Below are 15,733 nucleotides of genomic sequence, written 5' to 3' on the forward strand. Positions count from 1 at the left end.
CAGTGCCAGACGTGTCCCCCTGCTTAAGCCAGTACATGTCCAGGCCTGTCTGAAGTTTGCTAGAGAGCATTTGGATGATCCAGAAGAAGATTGTGAGAATGTCATATGGTCAGATGAAACCAAAATAGAACTTTTTGGTAAAAACTCAACTCATCGTGTTTGGAGGACAAAGAATGCTGAGTTGCATCCAAAGAACACCATACCTACTGTGAAGCATGGGGGTGGAAACATCATGCTTTGGGGCTGTTTTTCTGCAAAGGGACCGGGACGACTGATCCGTGTAAAGGAAAGAATGAATGGGGCCATGTATCGTGAGATTTTGAGTGAAAACCTCCTTCCATCAGCAAGGGCATTGAAGATGAAACGTGGCTGGGTCTTTCAGCATGACAATGATCCCAAACACACCACCCGGGCAACAAAGGAGTGGCTTCGTAAGAAGCATTTCAAGGTCCTGGAGTGGCCTAGCCAGTCTCCAGATCTCAACCCCATAGAAAATATTTGGAGGGAGTTGAAAGTCCGTGTTGCCCAGCAACAGCCCCAAAACATCACTGCTCTAGAGGAGATCTGCATGGAGGAATGGGCCAAAATACCAGCAACAGTGTGTGAAAACCTTGTGAAGACTTACAGAAAACGTTTGACCTCTGTCATTGCCAACAAAGGGTATATAACAAAGTATTGAGATAAACTTTTGTTATTGACCAAATACTTATTTTCCAACATAATTTGCAAATAAATTCATTAAATGTCCGACAATGTGATTTTCTGGATTTTTCTTCTTCTCATTTTGTCTGTCATAGTTGAAGTGTACCTATGATGAAAATTACATTTTTTTGCCCCACTGTATAGTACACTTCTTTTGACCAGGGCCTCCATGTCCCTCTCTACCACCCTCCCTGCTTCCCTGACTGACTGGCTGACTACTGTATCTAAGGCAGGCCTGCTCCGCTCCTAACGAAGAGTGACAGCACCTGGGATTTGTCTACTCTGGTTTTCATTTTCCACCACTTCTTCTCACAACAAGTTCCCTCGTTTCACGTCAGCCGAATCCTCTGGGTTCACACTGGCTCAAGACCTTGCGACCCTAACGTTTGGTGTAGTGTTCTAATGAGTTATGTCCCTGTATCTAGCCAAGTGGCACTGAGGCGGCACTGAGTCCACTTCGAGGTCTACGGCAGTCCGTCTCTCATATACAGCAGAGATACTTTAAAACCACCGTGGGCCACCTTCTATCCATCTGTAACTCTGTTTCTCCAGGAAGCAGCTTTAGTTTAATGAGCTGCTGTCTGTAAGCTGCATTGCAGGCAGTCGGTCTAACCTCTCTCTCTCTCTCTGACTTCTGCCGAGCACTTCCTCTAACAGCTGTAGACTCCTGCTCGCTCAGCTCCTCTACTCTTCCTCAGCCATTATTAGCTACTGCTAATGACTAGTTAACACCGTTGGCTTTTACAACACTGTATATGACCGACACATCTGCCCTGACGTCACCCAAGCTCTTAAAACTCTAGTAAAGCTCTGGCTGAGTCTGTCTAATGTTCCTTTTCTTCTGAATGTAGATTACTTTTCGTATCAGTGTATTTATGGAACTGATGCACAAATCCCATGTATGTTCTTTTGCAGTCACAGCATCGATAAACTGAGGGTTGAATTTGATCAAACTAGCTGGTTAATAACAATGTACCTATCTACCCCGATAAAATGCATGTTGTTACTTTCATACTTACCTAGGGTTGCACAATTCCTGGAACATCCAATAAATTCCTTGGTTTTCCAGAAATCCTGGTTGGAGTGCTCTGGATTTCTTGCTTAATTCTTTCCTGATTCCGGGATACCTCCAACCGGGATTTTGGGAAAACCATGGAATTTATTGAAAATTCCAGGAATTTTGTAACATTACACACTCACCACGGTGGATGTGATAGGCACATACACTAAGCACAAGGTTTTCTAGCCGTGTATGGTTGTGTCAAAACCTATTAAGATGCCTAAGTGGTATAAACACTTCAGTTATGCCTGACACAATGAGTATGAGTGAACACAAAGTCAACATGAAAATCATTACAATTCTTGGAAATAACCTCTTAATTTCCCCCAGGATGGGGTATGTAACAACTCTGAATTATTGCATCTTGTGAACCTGCTCTTCTTGTTTGACTCATATGGATCCATAGATTGATATGGATCCATAACTAATTGTGATGTCTATTGTACACACAGATTTGAATAACTTTTACTTCCTGATCTTCTGTAATCTTCATAAGAACTTATTTAAGTACTCTTGAGGTCTAGGGGACAAAAACAACATGTCTTCCCTTATCACCCAGAAGCTGAACCCATCGTGGAGTATCTCTTGGTCTCCGACATCACACCAGACAGCTGTAAACTGGCCTGGTCAGCGGAAGAGGACCTCTTTGATAGTTTTGTCATTATGATCAATGATACAAGCGACGACCTCGCTTCTCCGCAAGAGGTGGTCGTGCCCGGGGAGGAGAGAACAACAGTGCTTACTGAGCTAATTGAGGACACAGAGTACAACATTGAGCTCTATGGAGTCATTTCGGGACAGCTCTCCAATTCTATTTCAGTGGTGGCAAAAACAGGTACGCGGTATGACATCACACCAGCAATGGCCTAGGGCTACTGGATAGATTATGTTAGGAATGTATTCATTACAACGTGTCAGCTTCTTTTAATACTGTAAATGGTATATTCTCAACGTCTCAATGTGTACTCCTAAAACAACAGCATGGAAATGGGGTCAACGTTGGGTCAGTGTTGAATATCGTCCATCCCTGCATCCATTTTTGTTTACTAACCTGATAACATTGTGTGATAATATTTGTTCAAGGCAGCAATCTGGTAGAATTATAAACAGTTAGCTTTGCAAATTAATGATTAAAACCTGCTTGGGCTGCCTTGTGTGTCATGTGTCAGCAGCTGTGTGTGATGTGCCTCATCGTGGTTTGTCAACCCAGTTGGGCATGTCTGTTCAGTGTTCACTGTCCTGTCATTGTCTTGTCTGTCAGCACTCTTGAGTGATTCCACAGGAATCATCCAGCAGTCCTCTCATCTTAAACCAGTCCCAGCGTCTGTGAACCAACTGTCTGTCTGTCTGTCTGTCTGTCTGTCTGTCTGTCTGTCTGTCTGTCTGTCTGTCTGCTTCTGTCTGTCTGCTTCTGTCTGTCTGCTTCTGTCTGTCTGTGTGTGTAAACACCACACTCAGCTTCTGAAGGCCTCTCATTCACGGGGGTCCAGAGAACTGCTCAGGAGATTTACTCATCTATTAATTTGCTCCGTTTTTTTTGTCTCTATCTGTCAAGTTGTCTCCAATGTTGTCTTTGGCTGGCTTGCCCCTAAATGGGTTTGTCTAATTGTCTTTAAACTGTAAAGGGAAAGTTGTCTGTTGAGTGTCTGAATGGCTCTCTCTTGCTGTCCCCTGTCTTCTCTGGGGGTATGGCTTCACTCTCGGGTCCAATGGCCCTGCCGCATGTTTCACTTTAGTGTGTCTGCAATGGGGGCAAGTTAATCTCCCCCTGTCATGTCTGTCACACAGATACTGTGGCTCAGTGCTGACGACAGGCGCTGGCCTCTTTGTTTCAGTCTATCTCCTTTTATCTACTTTAACTAGTGGTTCTCAATGCTGGTGTATCGGCTCACACTAAAAGAATAGAATGATGTGTATTTTCTGGGTTATTAATGGGATTTAATATGATCTTTAGGGATGAATTGGGGGATGGGGTCTTTAGGAATGCTTTAGGGATGTGTTTTCCTGTTAAAAGTATTTGTTTTAAATTTGACACCAGTATTATTTTATAAAAAAATGTGACGAGGCATTATTTGATATCTTAGGATCTGGTATACATTTCTCTTCACTTAAAAGCCTGCCCACGGAGTCTTTAGCTAACTAGCTACCTGTCTTCTGTGTGTTTGTTGTACTCTCTATCATTTATCCTATGCCAGGGCTGGGCACCCCCACGGGCATCCGCTTCTCTGAAGTCACTGATACCTCTGCCACCGTACACTGGGCAATCCCCAGAGCTCGAGTGGACAGCTACCGTGTCACGTATGTCGCTGCTCAGGGAGGTGAGTACATACAGATATACCTATACTAAACATACCAGTGGAGGCTGCTAAGGGGAGGATGGCGTCAAACACATAGAAACCATTCCGCCCCAGCCATGACCACGAGCCCGTCCTCCCCAAGGAAGGTGCCACAAACCTCCTGTGATACATACCTATACTGTACATACAGTGGCTGCAAAACCAGGGGTAAGTCATTGACATGTATGGTGTGGTCATATGGCATTCGTTTTCATTTAATCAATGAAAAATAAATAAGGTGTTTTTTTGAGTCTCTGTAAAAAGAACTGATCTATCCTGTGGAATCCTATGTTAGTATCATTCTGCCCTCTAGTGGCTGTTCTGTCTATGTGAGAGGATGTGGCAGTTTGAAAGCAGGGTGTCAACACAACTTCAATGTCAACTGCTTCGCTACTGGTTCACTATTTCACCTCACTACTTGATGATAATGAAAACACTTTTTGGGAGCACATTCTAAGTTCATATGCAAAATGCTTTAGAATGCCTTGCATTATAACACACTTATAATGACACTAACTTTGTATACAGAATCAGACGTCTGACTGACCTTTTGACCGTGTGTGTGTGTGTGTGTGTAGGCGCTCCCAAGACTGTGACAGTGGGTGGAACTGAGACTCAGACCGTGCTGCCAAACCTGACCCCTGGAGTTACCTACCAGGTGTCCGTCATTTCTGTGAAGGGACAGAAGGAGAGTGAGCCAGGCTCCAGCAGCGTCACCACAGGTGAGATTCACACTTGTTCACAACACAAGGGCTGTGTCCATTTGTGTTACAAATGGGAATTCTTTTGAGCGTGGAAAAACCCAGCAGTATTGCAGTTCTTTACACACTCAAACCGGTGCGCCTGGCACCTACTACCATACACCGTTTAAAGGCAGTTAAATATTTTGTCTTGCCCATTCACCCTCTGAATTGTATCCTCCGCCTTCATCTAAACTGACTGAAGTGGATTTAACAGGTGACATCGGTAAGGGATCACAGCATCATCTGGATTCACCTGGTCAGTGTGTCATGGAAAGAGCAGGTGTTCCTAATGTTTTGTACACTCAGAGTACATCCTCACAGCCATTATAGGCATGTCTTTGTACGCTCTGCAGAAATGGTTGGATTCATTCAATATTTCTAAACAAAGCATCAAACACTAATGGTGGTAACCCGTCTCTAAAGGCTGAGCGCGTAGACCATTGTGAATTCTGTTAGTGTGCACAGATGGAGCATGGCTGGGGGTGGATAGGCTTTGTGTTTCCGTTTAACTACAGAACATGTCTCTATCCTTGGGGAGGTATTTGATGTGGTTCTGCTCAGAGTAACCGTATTGTTTGTCCGTGTGCGTGCGTGCGTGTGTGCGTGTTCTATGTGACAGCTCTGGACAAGCCCCGTGGTCTGACCGCAGTCAACATCACTGACACTCAGGCTCTGCTCCACTGGCAACCTGCCATCGCCACTGTAGACGGATATGTCATCACCTACAGCGCAGACACTGGTACAGTATCACAAGCACACACACACACACAAACACACCATCTGGATGTACTGTACAGTATATTACAAGGGATTGTGGGAGAAAAGGCATTAGGCCTCCCATTGCGTGTGTTGTATGTTCCTTCATTGTTTGGATTTAAGAAGAGATCTAAATTGACAGATTGCTTTAATCTCCTTGCAGAATATTTTAGACAGATGCTGACCGGGCCCTTACTGTCTCTGTACGGATACTCTCCTTTACTGTCTCTGTCTGTCTATGTCTGTCTCTGCCTGTTTCTGTCTCTGTCTGTCTACAGTATGTCTGTCTTTGTCTGTCCTTGTCTATCTGTCTGTCTGTCTGTCTGTCTGTCTGTCTGTCTGTCTGTCTGTCTGTCTCTGACTGTCACTGTCTAATCTCTGACTGTCTGTCTCTGACTGTCTCTGACTGTCACTGTATGTCCTTGTCTGTCTGTCTGTCACTGTCTGTCACTGTCTGTCTGTCTCTGTCTATCTCTGTATTCTTACTGTATCTGTGTGTTCTGTGTGTGTAGTTTCCCCAGTGATGGAGAGAGTGTCTGGGAACATTGTCGAGTTTGAGATGAGCTCCTTGACCCCTGCCACCCACTACACTGTCAAGGTCTATGCCATGAGAGCATCTGCTAAGAGCACCGTCACCACAACTGAATTCACCACTGGTGAGTGGCCTAAAGGGCCAAGACCAAGAACATTCCCTCCCACACACAAACTCTCACTTCCAAGTCTGCCAGTTGTTGTTTTTTACCCGCTACCACTTCAAACAGACAACCTGAACCTGCAAAAAGAAGGTCAAAATAAGAGGTACGCAGTCTGAACTATGCTCTCTCTCCCCTAGATGTGGATGCGCCTCAGGGCCTGGCAGCCAGTAACATCCAGACAGAGAACGCCATGTTGACCTGGAAGGCCCCACGCGCTGGCATCACCGGCTACATCCTCAGCTTCGAGTCAGCTGATGGCACAATCCGGGTAAGTAGTGGTCTGCTGGAGCCATAGAAATGGAACCGTAGAAATATAATATATTCTATTCCAGTATAATCTATTTGAATCTGAAACATATTTCTATGGGTGGAACAACCTTGCATTCTTTCAATTCTAGAATAGATGATTGTTTTGTCCAAGAGGTCTATTGACCTATTGATGAATACATATTTGGGATCTAGAAAATCACTATATTACAGAGTCTATGTTAGGACAGACACAGTCTCACAGTTTCAGGTAATATGGACACTGTCCTATCTAAATCCAATGTATTATTAATTCTGTATTTCTGGCGTATATTCTGACTACTGTGGTGTTGTGGTGTTCCTCCAGGAGGTTGTTCTGAGCCCCACAGCCACCTCCTACAACATGGCCCAGCTGAGTGCCTCCACTGAGTACTCCGTCAGACTGCAGGCCATCGCAGGGCCCAAGAGGAGCAGAGTCATCACCACCGTCTTCACCACCAGTGAGTGTGTTACCATAGTGATGCTGGAGTCTAGTGGTAGCTCTGCCGACTCCGGACCGAACATACCTTCTAGCAATAGGGTTATGGATCCTGCCTCGGCCCCTACTTTCTGTTTTCCTCGGGATCTGTCTCCCCGACTGTCCCTGTCCATAAACGCTAAAATATGAAAATATACACTACTGTTCAGAAGTTTGGGCTCACTTAGAAATGCCCTTAAAATAACATCAAATTTATCAAAAATACAGTGTAGACATTGTTAATGTTGTAAATTACTATTGTAGCTGGAAACGGCAGATTTGTAATGGAATATCTACATAGGCATACAGAGGCCATTTTGAGCCTGTAATCGAACCCACAAATGCTGATGCTCCACATGCTCAACTAGTCTAAAGAAGGCTCGTTTTATTGCTTCTTTAATCGGGACAATCGTTTTCAGCTGTGCCAACATAATTGCAAAAGAGTTTTCTAATGATCAATTAGCCTTTTAAAATTATAAACTTGGATTAGCTAACACAACGTGCCATTGGAACACAGGAGTGATGGTTGCTGCTAATGGGCTTCTGTACACCTATGTAGATATTCCATAAAAAATCTGCCATTTCCAGCTACAATAGTAATTTAAAACATTAACAATGTCTACACTGTATTTCTGATCAATTTGATGTTATTTTAATGGCCCTAAAAAACGGGCTTTTCGTTCTAAAACAAGGACATTTCTAAGTGACCGTAAAACGTTTGAACGGTACTGTATGTTTAACAAAACATGTCATGAATAATGAATAGAGATGGCCTCAGTGGATTGTCACTGTACCCTCTGTTCTGTTCACCATCCACTGAGACCATCTCTATTCCATATTAATCTTAAGCGTAGAGTTTGTTGGGCGGATGGAACTGTTTAGTAACTAATCCTATGTGTGTGTGTGTGTGTGTGCGTGCGTGTGTGTGTGTGTGTGCGTGCGTAGTTGGCGTGCTGTACAAACACCCTAGGGACTGCTCCCAGGCCTTGCTGAATGGAGACACAGCGTCTGGTGTTCACACCATCTACCTGGGTGGAGATGAGGGTCAGCCCATACAGGTCTACTGTGACATGGACACGGATGGAGGTGGATGGATTGTAAGTCACCGGCCAGTAAACTCTGCAACCTAACTTGGCAAGACTTCCTATGAAGTGCATACGTATAATGCTTTATATCAATCCTTTATCATGCTTTATAATGAGTTATAACACTGACTATATGAAAAAAACGCATAAGCGGTTCTAAACCGTGTTGATTCCGATGTATCTAATGTGGTGCAATGGATCTTAGTCCATATGATGTTAGAATGAGTGAGCTGATGTAGTTTGGCCCGATCCCATGCAGGTGTTTGTCCGACGCCAGAGCGGTAAACTGGAGTTCTTCCGCAACTGGAGGAACTACACTGCTGGCTTTGGTGACATGAGCGACGAGTTCTGGCTCGGTATGGTCATATTAGGGAAAACATTTCAACACACAAATTGATTCAGCTATAGCACCACTGTGTGATCAGGAGTATTTTGTCAAATGTTTGAAATCTTTTAGATGCGATATGTTTTATTGTCCTCCACAGAGGAAATTCATGTCCACAGTTCCTACATTTACATAAAAAGTCAAGCACATCACCTTGACTTGATATCTTTTTCTCCAAAGGCCTGTCAAACCTCCATAAGATCACAGTAGCAGGACAGTATGAACTTCGTGTGGACCTCAGAGACAAGGGGGATGTAGCCTACGCCCAGTATGACAAGTTCTCTGTCTCTGATCCCCGCAGTCGCTACAAGGTCCACGTTGGAGGCTACAGTGGTACCGCGGGTCAGCCTTCCTTCTCTACAACCATTAGTTACATGCCTGCATCCCAAATAGCACCCTATTCCCGACATGGTGCACCATTTTTGACCAGAGCCCAAACATAGGGCACTATATAGGGCATAGGGTGCCGTTTGGGATGCTCCCCAAATAGACAGGATAAACTGAAGTTATAAAGGACTTGACATGGTGTTAGGTGTGAGTATGACGTCAGCATGGATTCAAAACCTCCTTCCTCAAGTCCGATCACTTTCTCTCTGCTGCCCTGTGTAGGTGATTCTATGACCTACCACCATGGTCGCCCATTCTCAACCTACGACCATGACAATGACATCGCCGTCACAAACTGTGCCCTGTCCTACAAGGGTGCCTTCTGGTATAAGAATTGCCATCGTGTCAACCTTATGGGACGATATGGAGATGACAGTCATAGCAAGGTGAGCGCACATATATTTGAATGTACAAAACTAACAGCAATTTCTACATCCATATTTCAAAAATACTTCTGTAGCGCAGTATGAAACTATAGACAGAAATGTTTGGATACAAATTGACTATGCAAAGGAGGAAATGCAAAGCATTTGTGTTAATAAAATAAAATGTTCTTCAGGGAGTCAACTGGTTCCATTGGAAAGGCCACGAGCACTCCATTGAGTTTGCTGAGATGAAGATCAGGCCATCCAACTTCAGGAACTTTGAGGGAAGAAGGAAGCGATCGTAAACCAACCGACCAATCCACGCTCCGACCCCTCTCCTTGTCGCTCCGCTTCGTGACCCCTGAACTCGTCCTCCATCCTCTGCCCCTGCTGATTCCAGGGTAGCATTCCAAATGGCACCCTCTTCCCTGTGTAGTGCACTACTTTACGGGCCCTCGTCAAAAGTAGTGCACTACATAGGGAATAGGGTGCCATTTGGGACACCACCCACACCTCCCCGCAGCTACCAAAGCCACTGCCAAGAGCCCAGCCACCTCAAATTACACCCCTCCTCCTGCTCACTCACAGAAATAAGCACAGATTCAGTCAAATTCACTACAAATTCCACTATCCAACCCCACCTGATACAAAATGGTTGTGTGCAGTATAAATACTGTCAAAGCCAAATTGATGTGAAAAAAAAAATGAACTCCACCAACCCAGCCCACGCCGATTAAACATGCACCAAAGAGAGCTTAATCTATGAAACCCGAGTATAAAGCATTTCTTTCTTTCTTCTCACTCTCACAATGTTACAGCACTAAGCGGAGGGGTGCATTTGAGTCTGGTATGGCATGGCACATTAACATGTAGAATACTGATGTTTTCTGCCTCTACAGTGTGTCCATCTCCTCCAGCCACAGTAGCATGTTCATTAGGGTGTTCGCAGAGAGGGCATGGCTGTCTACATACATGTGGTCTTGTTTTAGTGTCAGGGCCTCTTCAATAATACTGATAACCTCTAAACTGGATTATAGAAATTATATTCTTTGAATAACACAACACCCAATAAGAGCACATACTGTACCGTATGTACATTCGATTCCATCATCCGGATTGAAGTGATGTTATTGATCTCCTGGATTGAAGTGAGATTATTGATCAAAAACGGATTTTCTTCATTAAACCGCACGACTCGTTAAGATGTTAAATGTCTGTGTAAAATGGAGAGAGATCCCAGAGAAAGTCCTATCTTGTCATTCATCATTCTATGTGTGACTCATCCTTTGTCCCTTTATCTTTCCCGACATCCCTTCTTCACCTCAACCTGCACACTGTCACCTGAAATGACACGGGCGAAAATAAATGACATTCTGAATATAGATCATCTGCTGCATCCCACACAGACATATGTGGATGACATGATGTGTTTCCATTGATTGTGTGGGCCATGCAAGTGCTGTGCAATTGTTTCTTACACATTTACCTGAGCTTGTACTATTTGTTCCTCCAGCTATCATGCATTAGCTACAGGATCCAGAGGAAAAAGTAAATGTGTTTGATTTGTTTTTATTTCCTTTATAAAATCCAAGGCAGGACCTATTATTCAATATATAATGAAATGGTGGGTGATTGTTACATTTTTTGCTAAATGTGAAATACATATATGGATACATATATGTGTGCAACAAGTCAGAGGGGAATATTGTGTTGAAATACAAAATATATTGATGCTGAAAATAGGTTAATGGCCAATTCCAATTGACATTGTAAGGTCACAGTGTTCACTTTGCTGAGAAACATATTTGGGCACACCAAAATTAACTACAGAAGTTTAGTTAAGAGGGGAATATTGTGTTGAAATACAAAATATATTGATGCTGAAAAGAGGTTCATAGCAAATTCCAATTGACATTGTAAGGTCACAGTGTTCACTTTGCTGAGAAACATATATTTGGGCACACCAAAATTAACTAAAGAGAAGTTGTTCTCATTCTGTTTTGTCCCCCCTCCCCCCTCCCCATGCCTGGAGACGAAACCACTGACCCCCGTCCCTTGAATACCTGTGTAATGAAACGTTTCTGTGCTTCTGTGGTTTAACATTTTTGGGGGATTATAACTGGGTGAACAACAGGTGTTTCTCTGTAACACGTATTACAATAAAACAAAGTTTGTTTAAAAATGACGAGTCTTCAATCTTGTCTAAAACAAAACATGTTTTAAATAATTTAAGACGCCGATCAGTTACCGCCATAAATGTGTTTTTACCTTTGATATTTGGAGTTGGCTCGTCAATAGCTCTTCGACGCACCCATGGGAAGGAGCCATAGTCTCTATAAAGCCTATGTTGGGGGCTATTTATAGTACTAAGAATGCACGCCTCATATTTATAATGAGATTGTATTTTTATGGGAGGTGGCCTACACATGAAGGTCTATCGATCACATGTATTGATCAATGCCACGTGAAGGGGGCACTAGCGCAACAAAGCACCGCTGTTATGATACTGATGGTTTGCGGAGACTGATAGTTTGTACGGTTGTGGCTACCCGTATAGCGCCATCTAGTTGTCACTTCGGTGATAACAGTTGTTGACAGCTGTAGCGTTGTAACTAACCCGTTTCCTAACCGTAAACTTATGAACCTAATCTGCTACATTAGTTATCGTAACCCACTATGTAAACAAACCACCAGTGCTGAAAACCGGTAGTAATCACCACCACCGGCCATTCCAGTATGACCCGTATGCTGTTTAGTAGTCAGAGCTTTTAAGGAGCTCTGAGTCAGACGGAAACTATTTTCCTGGTTGCTCTTTGGCCTGGGAGTGGCAACATGAAATCGTAGCAAGGAAATGATGCAAGCTTGATGTTGTCGCCACCGTGAATGCTTTTCTTTTGGTGCTTCGCGAATACAGAAACAGTAACCTAGGAATTAATATGTTTAGGAATTAAAATCAGATACACTCGAGATACCGATTGTATATGATTACTTTGCAATGCTTAAAACGTCTTACTGGAGGTTAGTGAAGTATTTTATCATTGCAGGTGTACTCACAGTTGTTTTTAATATCTTACTGAACAAAAAATCTCAGCCAAAGACGGATTTATCAACACCAAGTCCTCTGTCTCAGGAACTTTACAAGGTGATTTCCCCAGAGACCTACAAATACGTTCTCAACCATGTGTCTGTGTGTAAGGAAAGAAGCCCATTTCTGGTGCTAATGGTTCCAGTGGCACCCTCTGATGGGTTGTCCAGGGATGCTATCAGAAAGACATGGGGCAGACCAGGCCTCATCTCTAATGTGGATATCCTCACTCTGTTCTATGTGGGCTTGCCCGCGGAGGGACAAAGCTCCCACATTCAACAGGACCTGGAGAAGGAGAGCAAAGAACACGCTGACATCATCCAAATGGACTTCCTGGACAGCTACCACAACCTGACCATCAAGTCCATGATGATCATGGACTGGCTCGCCACCCACTGTCAGGGTGCCTCTTATGCGATGAAGGTGGACACAGATGTTTTCGTCAACGTGTTCTACCTGGTCAATAAGCTGTTAGTTGGAGGTGGCCCTCTCAGGCATAAGTACATCACAGGCTCAGTCATCAGTGACGGCAGGCCTCGTAGGGATATGAAGAGCAAGTGGCATCTGTCTGAGGACATTTACCCCGAAGACACGTTCCCTCCATATGTCTCTGGAGCAGGGTATGTCTTCTCTATTGACCTGGCCAACAGGATCTCATGGGCATCCAGGTTTGTGAGACCCATCCCCCTGGAGGATGTCTATGTGGGGTTGTGTCTCCGGGTACTAGGGGTTCGGCCTGTGTACTCTCAAACGCTGCTTCCTCCCAGGAACTTGTTTGAGATCAATCGGTTGGATTATGAGACGTGTACGTATGCCACGCGGGTCATTGTCACTGGATTTAAACCACATGAGCTGCTGGACATTTGGGGTGACTTTCAGAAAAGCCATCTCACCTGCTGATGTCTCAATCCAGTCTTTCTACGGCACTAAAATGAATAACAAGCCCTCAAATGAATGTGTTTGTTTCTTTGTTTTCTCCAGTGGTGGAAAAAGTATCCAATTGTGCTCCTTGAGTAAAAGTCTAAAAGTATTTGGTTCTAAATATACTTAAGTATTCAAAGTAAAAGTATAAATAATTTCAAATTCCTTATATTATATTAAGCAAAGGCTCAATGTTCTTGTTTTTCAAATTTACAGATCGCCAGGGGCACACTCCAACACTCAGATATAGTTTACAAATTGTGCATTTCTGTTTAGTGAGTCAGCCAGATGAGAGGCAGTAGGGATGACCGCTTGTTCTCTTGATAAGTGCGGGAATTTAACCGTGTTCCTGTCCTGCTAAGCATTCAAAATGTAACGAGTACTTTTGGCTATCAGGGAAAATTCATGAAGTAAAAAGTACATTATTTTCTTTAGGAATGTAGTGAAGTAAAAGTTGTACAAAAATATATATATAGTAATGATACCCCAAAAAACTACTTAAGTAGTACTTAAAAGTATTTTTTACTTAAGTATTTTCCACCACTGGTTTTCTCTGACATTACAACTAATGGAGGCAATGTTCTTTGATGTCATACACAATATCTTGAACTTGACTGGTGTTTGTTGGCAAAATTCTAAGCTACAATTAGGTGAAAGGTTTATTATCGACCTCTAATACTAAAGAGGTTGACATAAAATTAGATGTAATCATTCCAAAGGTAAGCAAAGATCTGCAGTTACACTTGATAAACAGCCGGTGGCATAGTTCACCCACTATCCTATTATAATGACATGGAAGAGAACAGATCAGTGTCACAGTGCAATGGTGTGCGGTGTCATGGCCAGAGTATCATTACAAGTCACATATGTTATTTAATCATGTCTATTGAAGTGCCTTCTGATCATAGAACATATTGAATCTGTCCAACTACTACCTCCGAAAATGTATTCCATATAATGTACAATGCATTTTTATCCTCTGCACTGAATAGTGTCATTGAACAAGTAGACCATACTCCAAATTCACCTGACTATCCTTAATGCAATGTAATCCAACTGAGGAAAATGTATATATTTATGACTTTATTTAGTTATTTGATGTTGTAGTATAGTAATCCATATCATCAAAATGAAGTGTTTGTTGGTGGTGACTGTTACATAATGGCTATGGGAAAATAGTCAAGTTAACAGAGGAATGAAGATGTCCTCAGATGCTGTGTAATCACAGGGTGGGTGGGATGGTAAAATGATGATATAATGATAGAATCTCCCTGCAGCAGGAGAGGGATTTGTTAGTGAGAGGGATCAAAAATAGGCTGATGATTCATGAACATTAGAGTCGGCAGCCCGCTTCTCTCAGCCAGCCTGCAGCAGATGGTTGACCAACAGTCAGGCTGTAGGACCAGTCACACTAACCATAGCACCATGAGACAGTGACAAACAGCAAGTTCCAGCCTTTCTTTGTTACGCTACTTTACCTCTTCTGTGTTTATTTGGTTCCCACACTTTCAGAGCGAGGTTATGCTTAGACTGGTGCATTCAAGCCTGCAAAACAACCATGGACCGCTTTCCCGGCTCCAATGTTACCTGCATGCAAACTCTGTTTGACATCAAAATGTTCCAAGAAATATAGCTGGTTCATATAATATTTGTGAGTTTAGTTACAGAGACTGTCTATGAAAATACTGTGTAAAATGATTATATATTAAAGACTTAGCTAGAATAATGTCTATGTCTCCAATACTGCATCATTTTACAGATTGTTATATTGTGTTATGGGGGGGGGGGGGGGGGGGGGGGGATTCTGACCCGGGCTAAGCACGTGTAATTGGAACTTAATTCCCTTGTATTAACTTTTCTCTCTATGTGTATTCTGACCTTGAACCTAAGCATGAGAATAGCATGCTATTCATTGCCAGTGTATATCATAGAAATGAAGGCGTGGTGGAGGTGTGTCCACAGATACACCGTATTCTGACCTTGATTTAATTCCCTCATAATTCCACCACCTTAACGCGATGAAACGTTGAATAATGTAGAGCAACCTGTCACTTCCAGGTGGAACAACATAAAGGTATATTATACTTCATTCTTTCCCAAATAAAAATAACACCATTCCGGCTCCTGAGTGGCGCAGCGGTCTAAGGCGCTGCACTGCATTGCATGTAGTAGTGTTAGAGGTCCCGGGTTCATATCCCAGGCTTTTTTTATCTATATATTGGTGCTTGAAGGAGATGAATATGCATGTATTTACATGGATTTCGTTCATTGATCCCTAATATTCTGAACCGTTCCATACACTACATTACCTAAAGTATGTGGACACCTGCTTGTCGAACATCTCTTTCCAAAATCATGGGCATGAATATGTAATTGGTTCCCTTTTCTGCTATAACATCCTCCACTCATCTGGGAAGACTTTCCACTTTCCTGGCATCTTCCAATCCCAG

At 43.1% G+C, this 15,733-nt stretch overlaps 2 protein-coding genes across 6 annotated transcripts in view; both read left to right on the top strand.

The window, feature by feature from the left end:
- The window catches only part of LOC139411112 (tenascin-like), a 52,433-nt gene extending 40,974 nt beyond the window's left edge, over positions 1–11,459 (top strand). Inside the window, exons 11-23 of one of the 5 annotated variants that reach the window (XR_011634567.1) lie at positions 2,322–2,597; positions 3,958–4,080; positions 4,677–4,820; positions 5,461–5,580; positions 6,110–6,253; positions 6,430–6,560; positions 6,906–7,038; positions 8,001–8,152; positions 8,400–8,496; positions 8,706–8,867; positions 9,135–9,298; positions 9,472–9,678; positions 9,765–11,459. Coding sequence is in view for 3 of the 5 variants with exons in the window: in XM_071156973.1 (XP_071013074.1) it covers positions 2,322–2,597; positions 3,958–4,080; positions 4,677–4,820; positions 5,461–5,580; positions 6,110–6,253; positions 6,430–6,560; positions 6,906–7,038; positions 8,001–8,152; positions 8,400–8,496; positions 8,706–8,867; positions 9,135–9,298; positions 9,472–9,582 (1,757 nt within the window). In the remaining 2 variants the exon portion in view is untranslated. Of the gene's footprint in view, positions 1–2,321; positions 2,598–3,957; positions 4,081–4,676; positions 4,821–5,460; positions 5,581–6,109; positions 6,254–6,429; positions 6,561–6,905; positions 7,039–8,000; positions 8,153–8,399; positions 8,497–8,705; positions 8,868–9,134; positions 9,299–9,471 lie in introns of all 5 variants that reach the window. The other 4 variants (XR_011634568.1, XM_071156973.1, XM_071156974.1 and 1 more) reach the window with 4 other exon arrangements.
- A 629-nt stretch (positions 11,460–12,088) lies between these two features.
- On the top strand, positions 12,089–15,011 carry LOC139411115 (beta-1,3-galactosyltransferase 8). The gene has a single exon (XM_071156980.1). The coding sequence runs from the start codon at positions 12,273–12,275 to the stop codon at positions 13,260–13,262; it is 990 nt and encodes a 329-aa protein (XP_071013081.1). The 5' UTR covers positions 12,089–12,272; the 3' UTR covers positions 13,263–15,011.
- The last annotated feature ends 722 nt before the right edge of the window (positions 15,012–15,733 follow it).

The sequence above is a fragment of the Oncorhynchus clarkii genome, chromosome 6 (genome assembly GCF_045791955.1).
Source record: "Oncorhynchus clarkii lewisi isolate Uvic-CL-2024 chromosome 6, UVic_Ocla_1.0, whole genome shotgun sequence".
NCBI classification, from domain to species: Eukaryota; Metazoa; Chordata; class Actinopteri; order Salmoniformes; family Salmonidae; genus Oncorhynchus; species Oncorhynchus clarkii.

What these genes read in the sequence shown, in the direction of transcription:
- LOC139411115 (XM_071156980.1), top strand. Translation starts at nt 12,273, where the DNA reads ATGCTTAAAACGTCTTACTGGAGGTTAGTGAAGTATTTTATCATTGCA.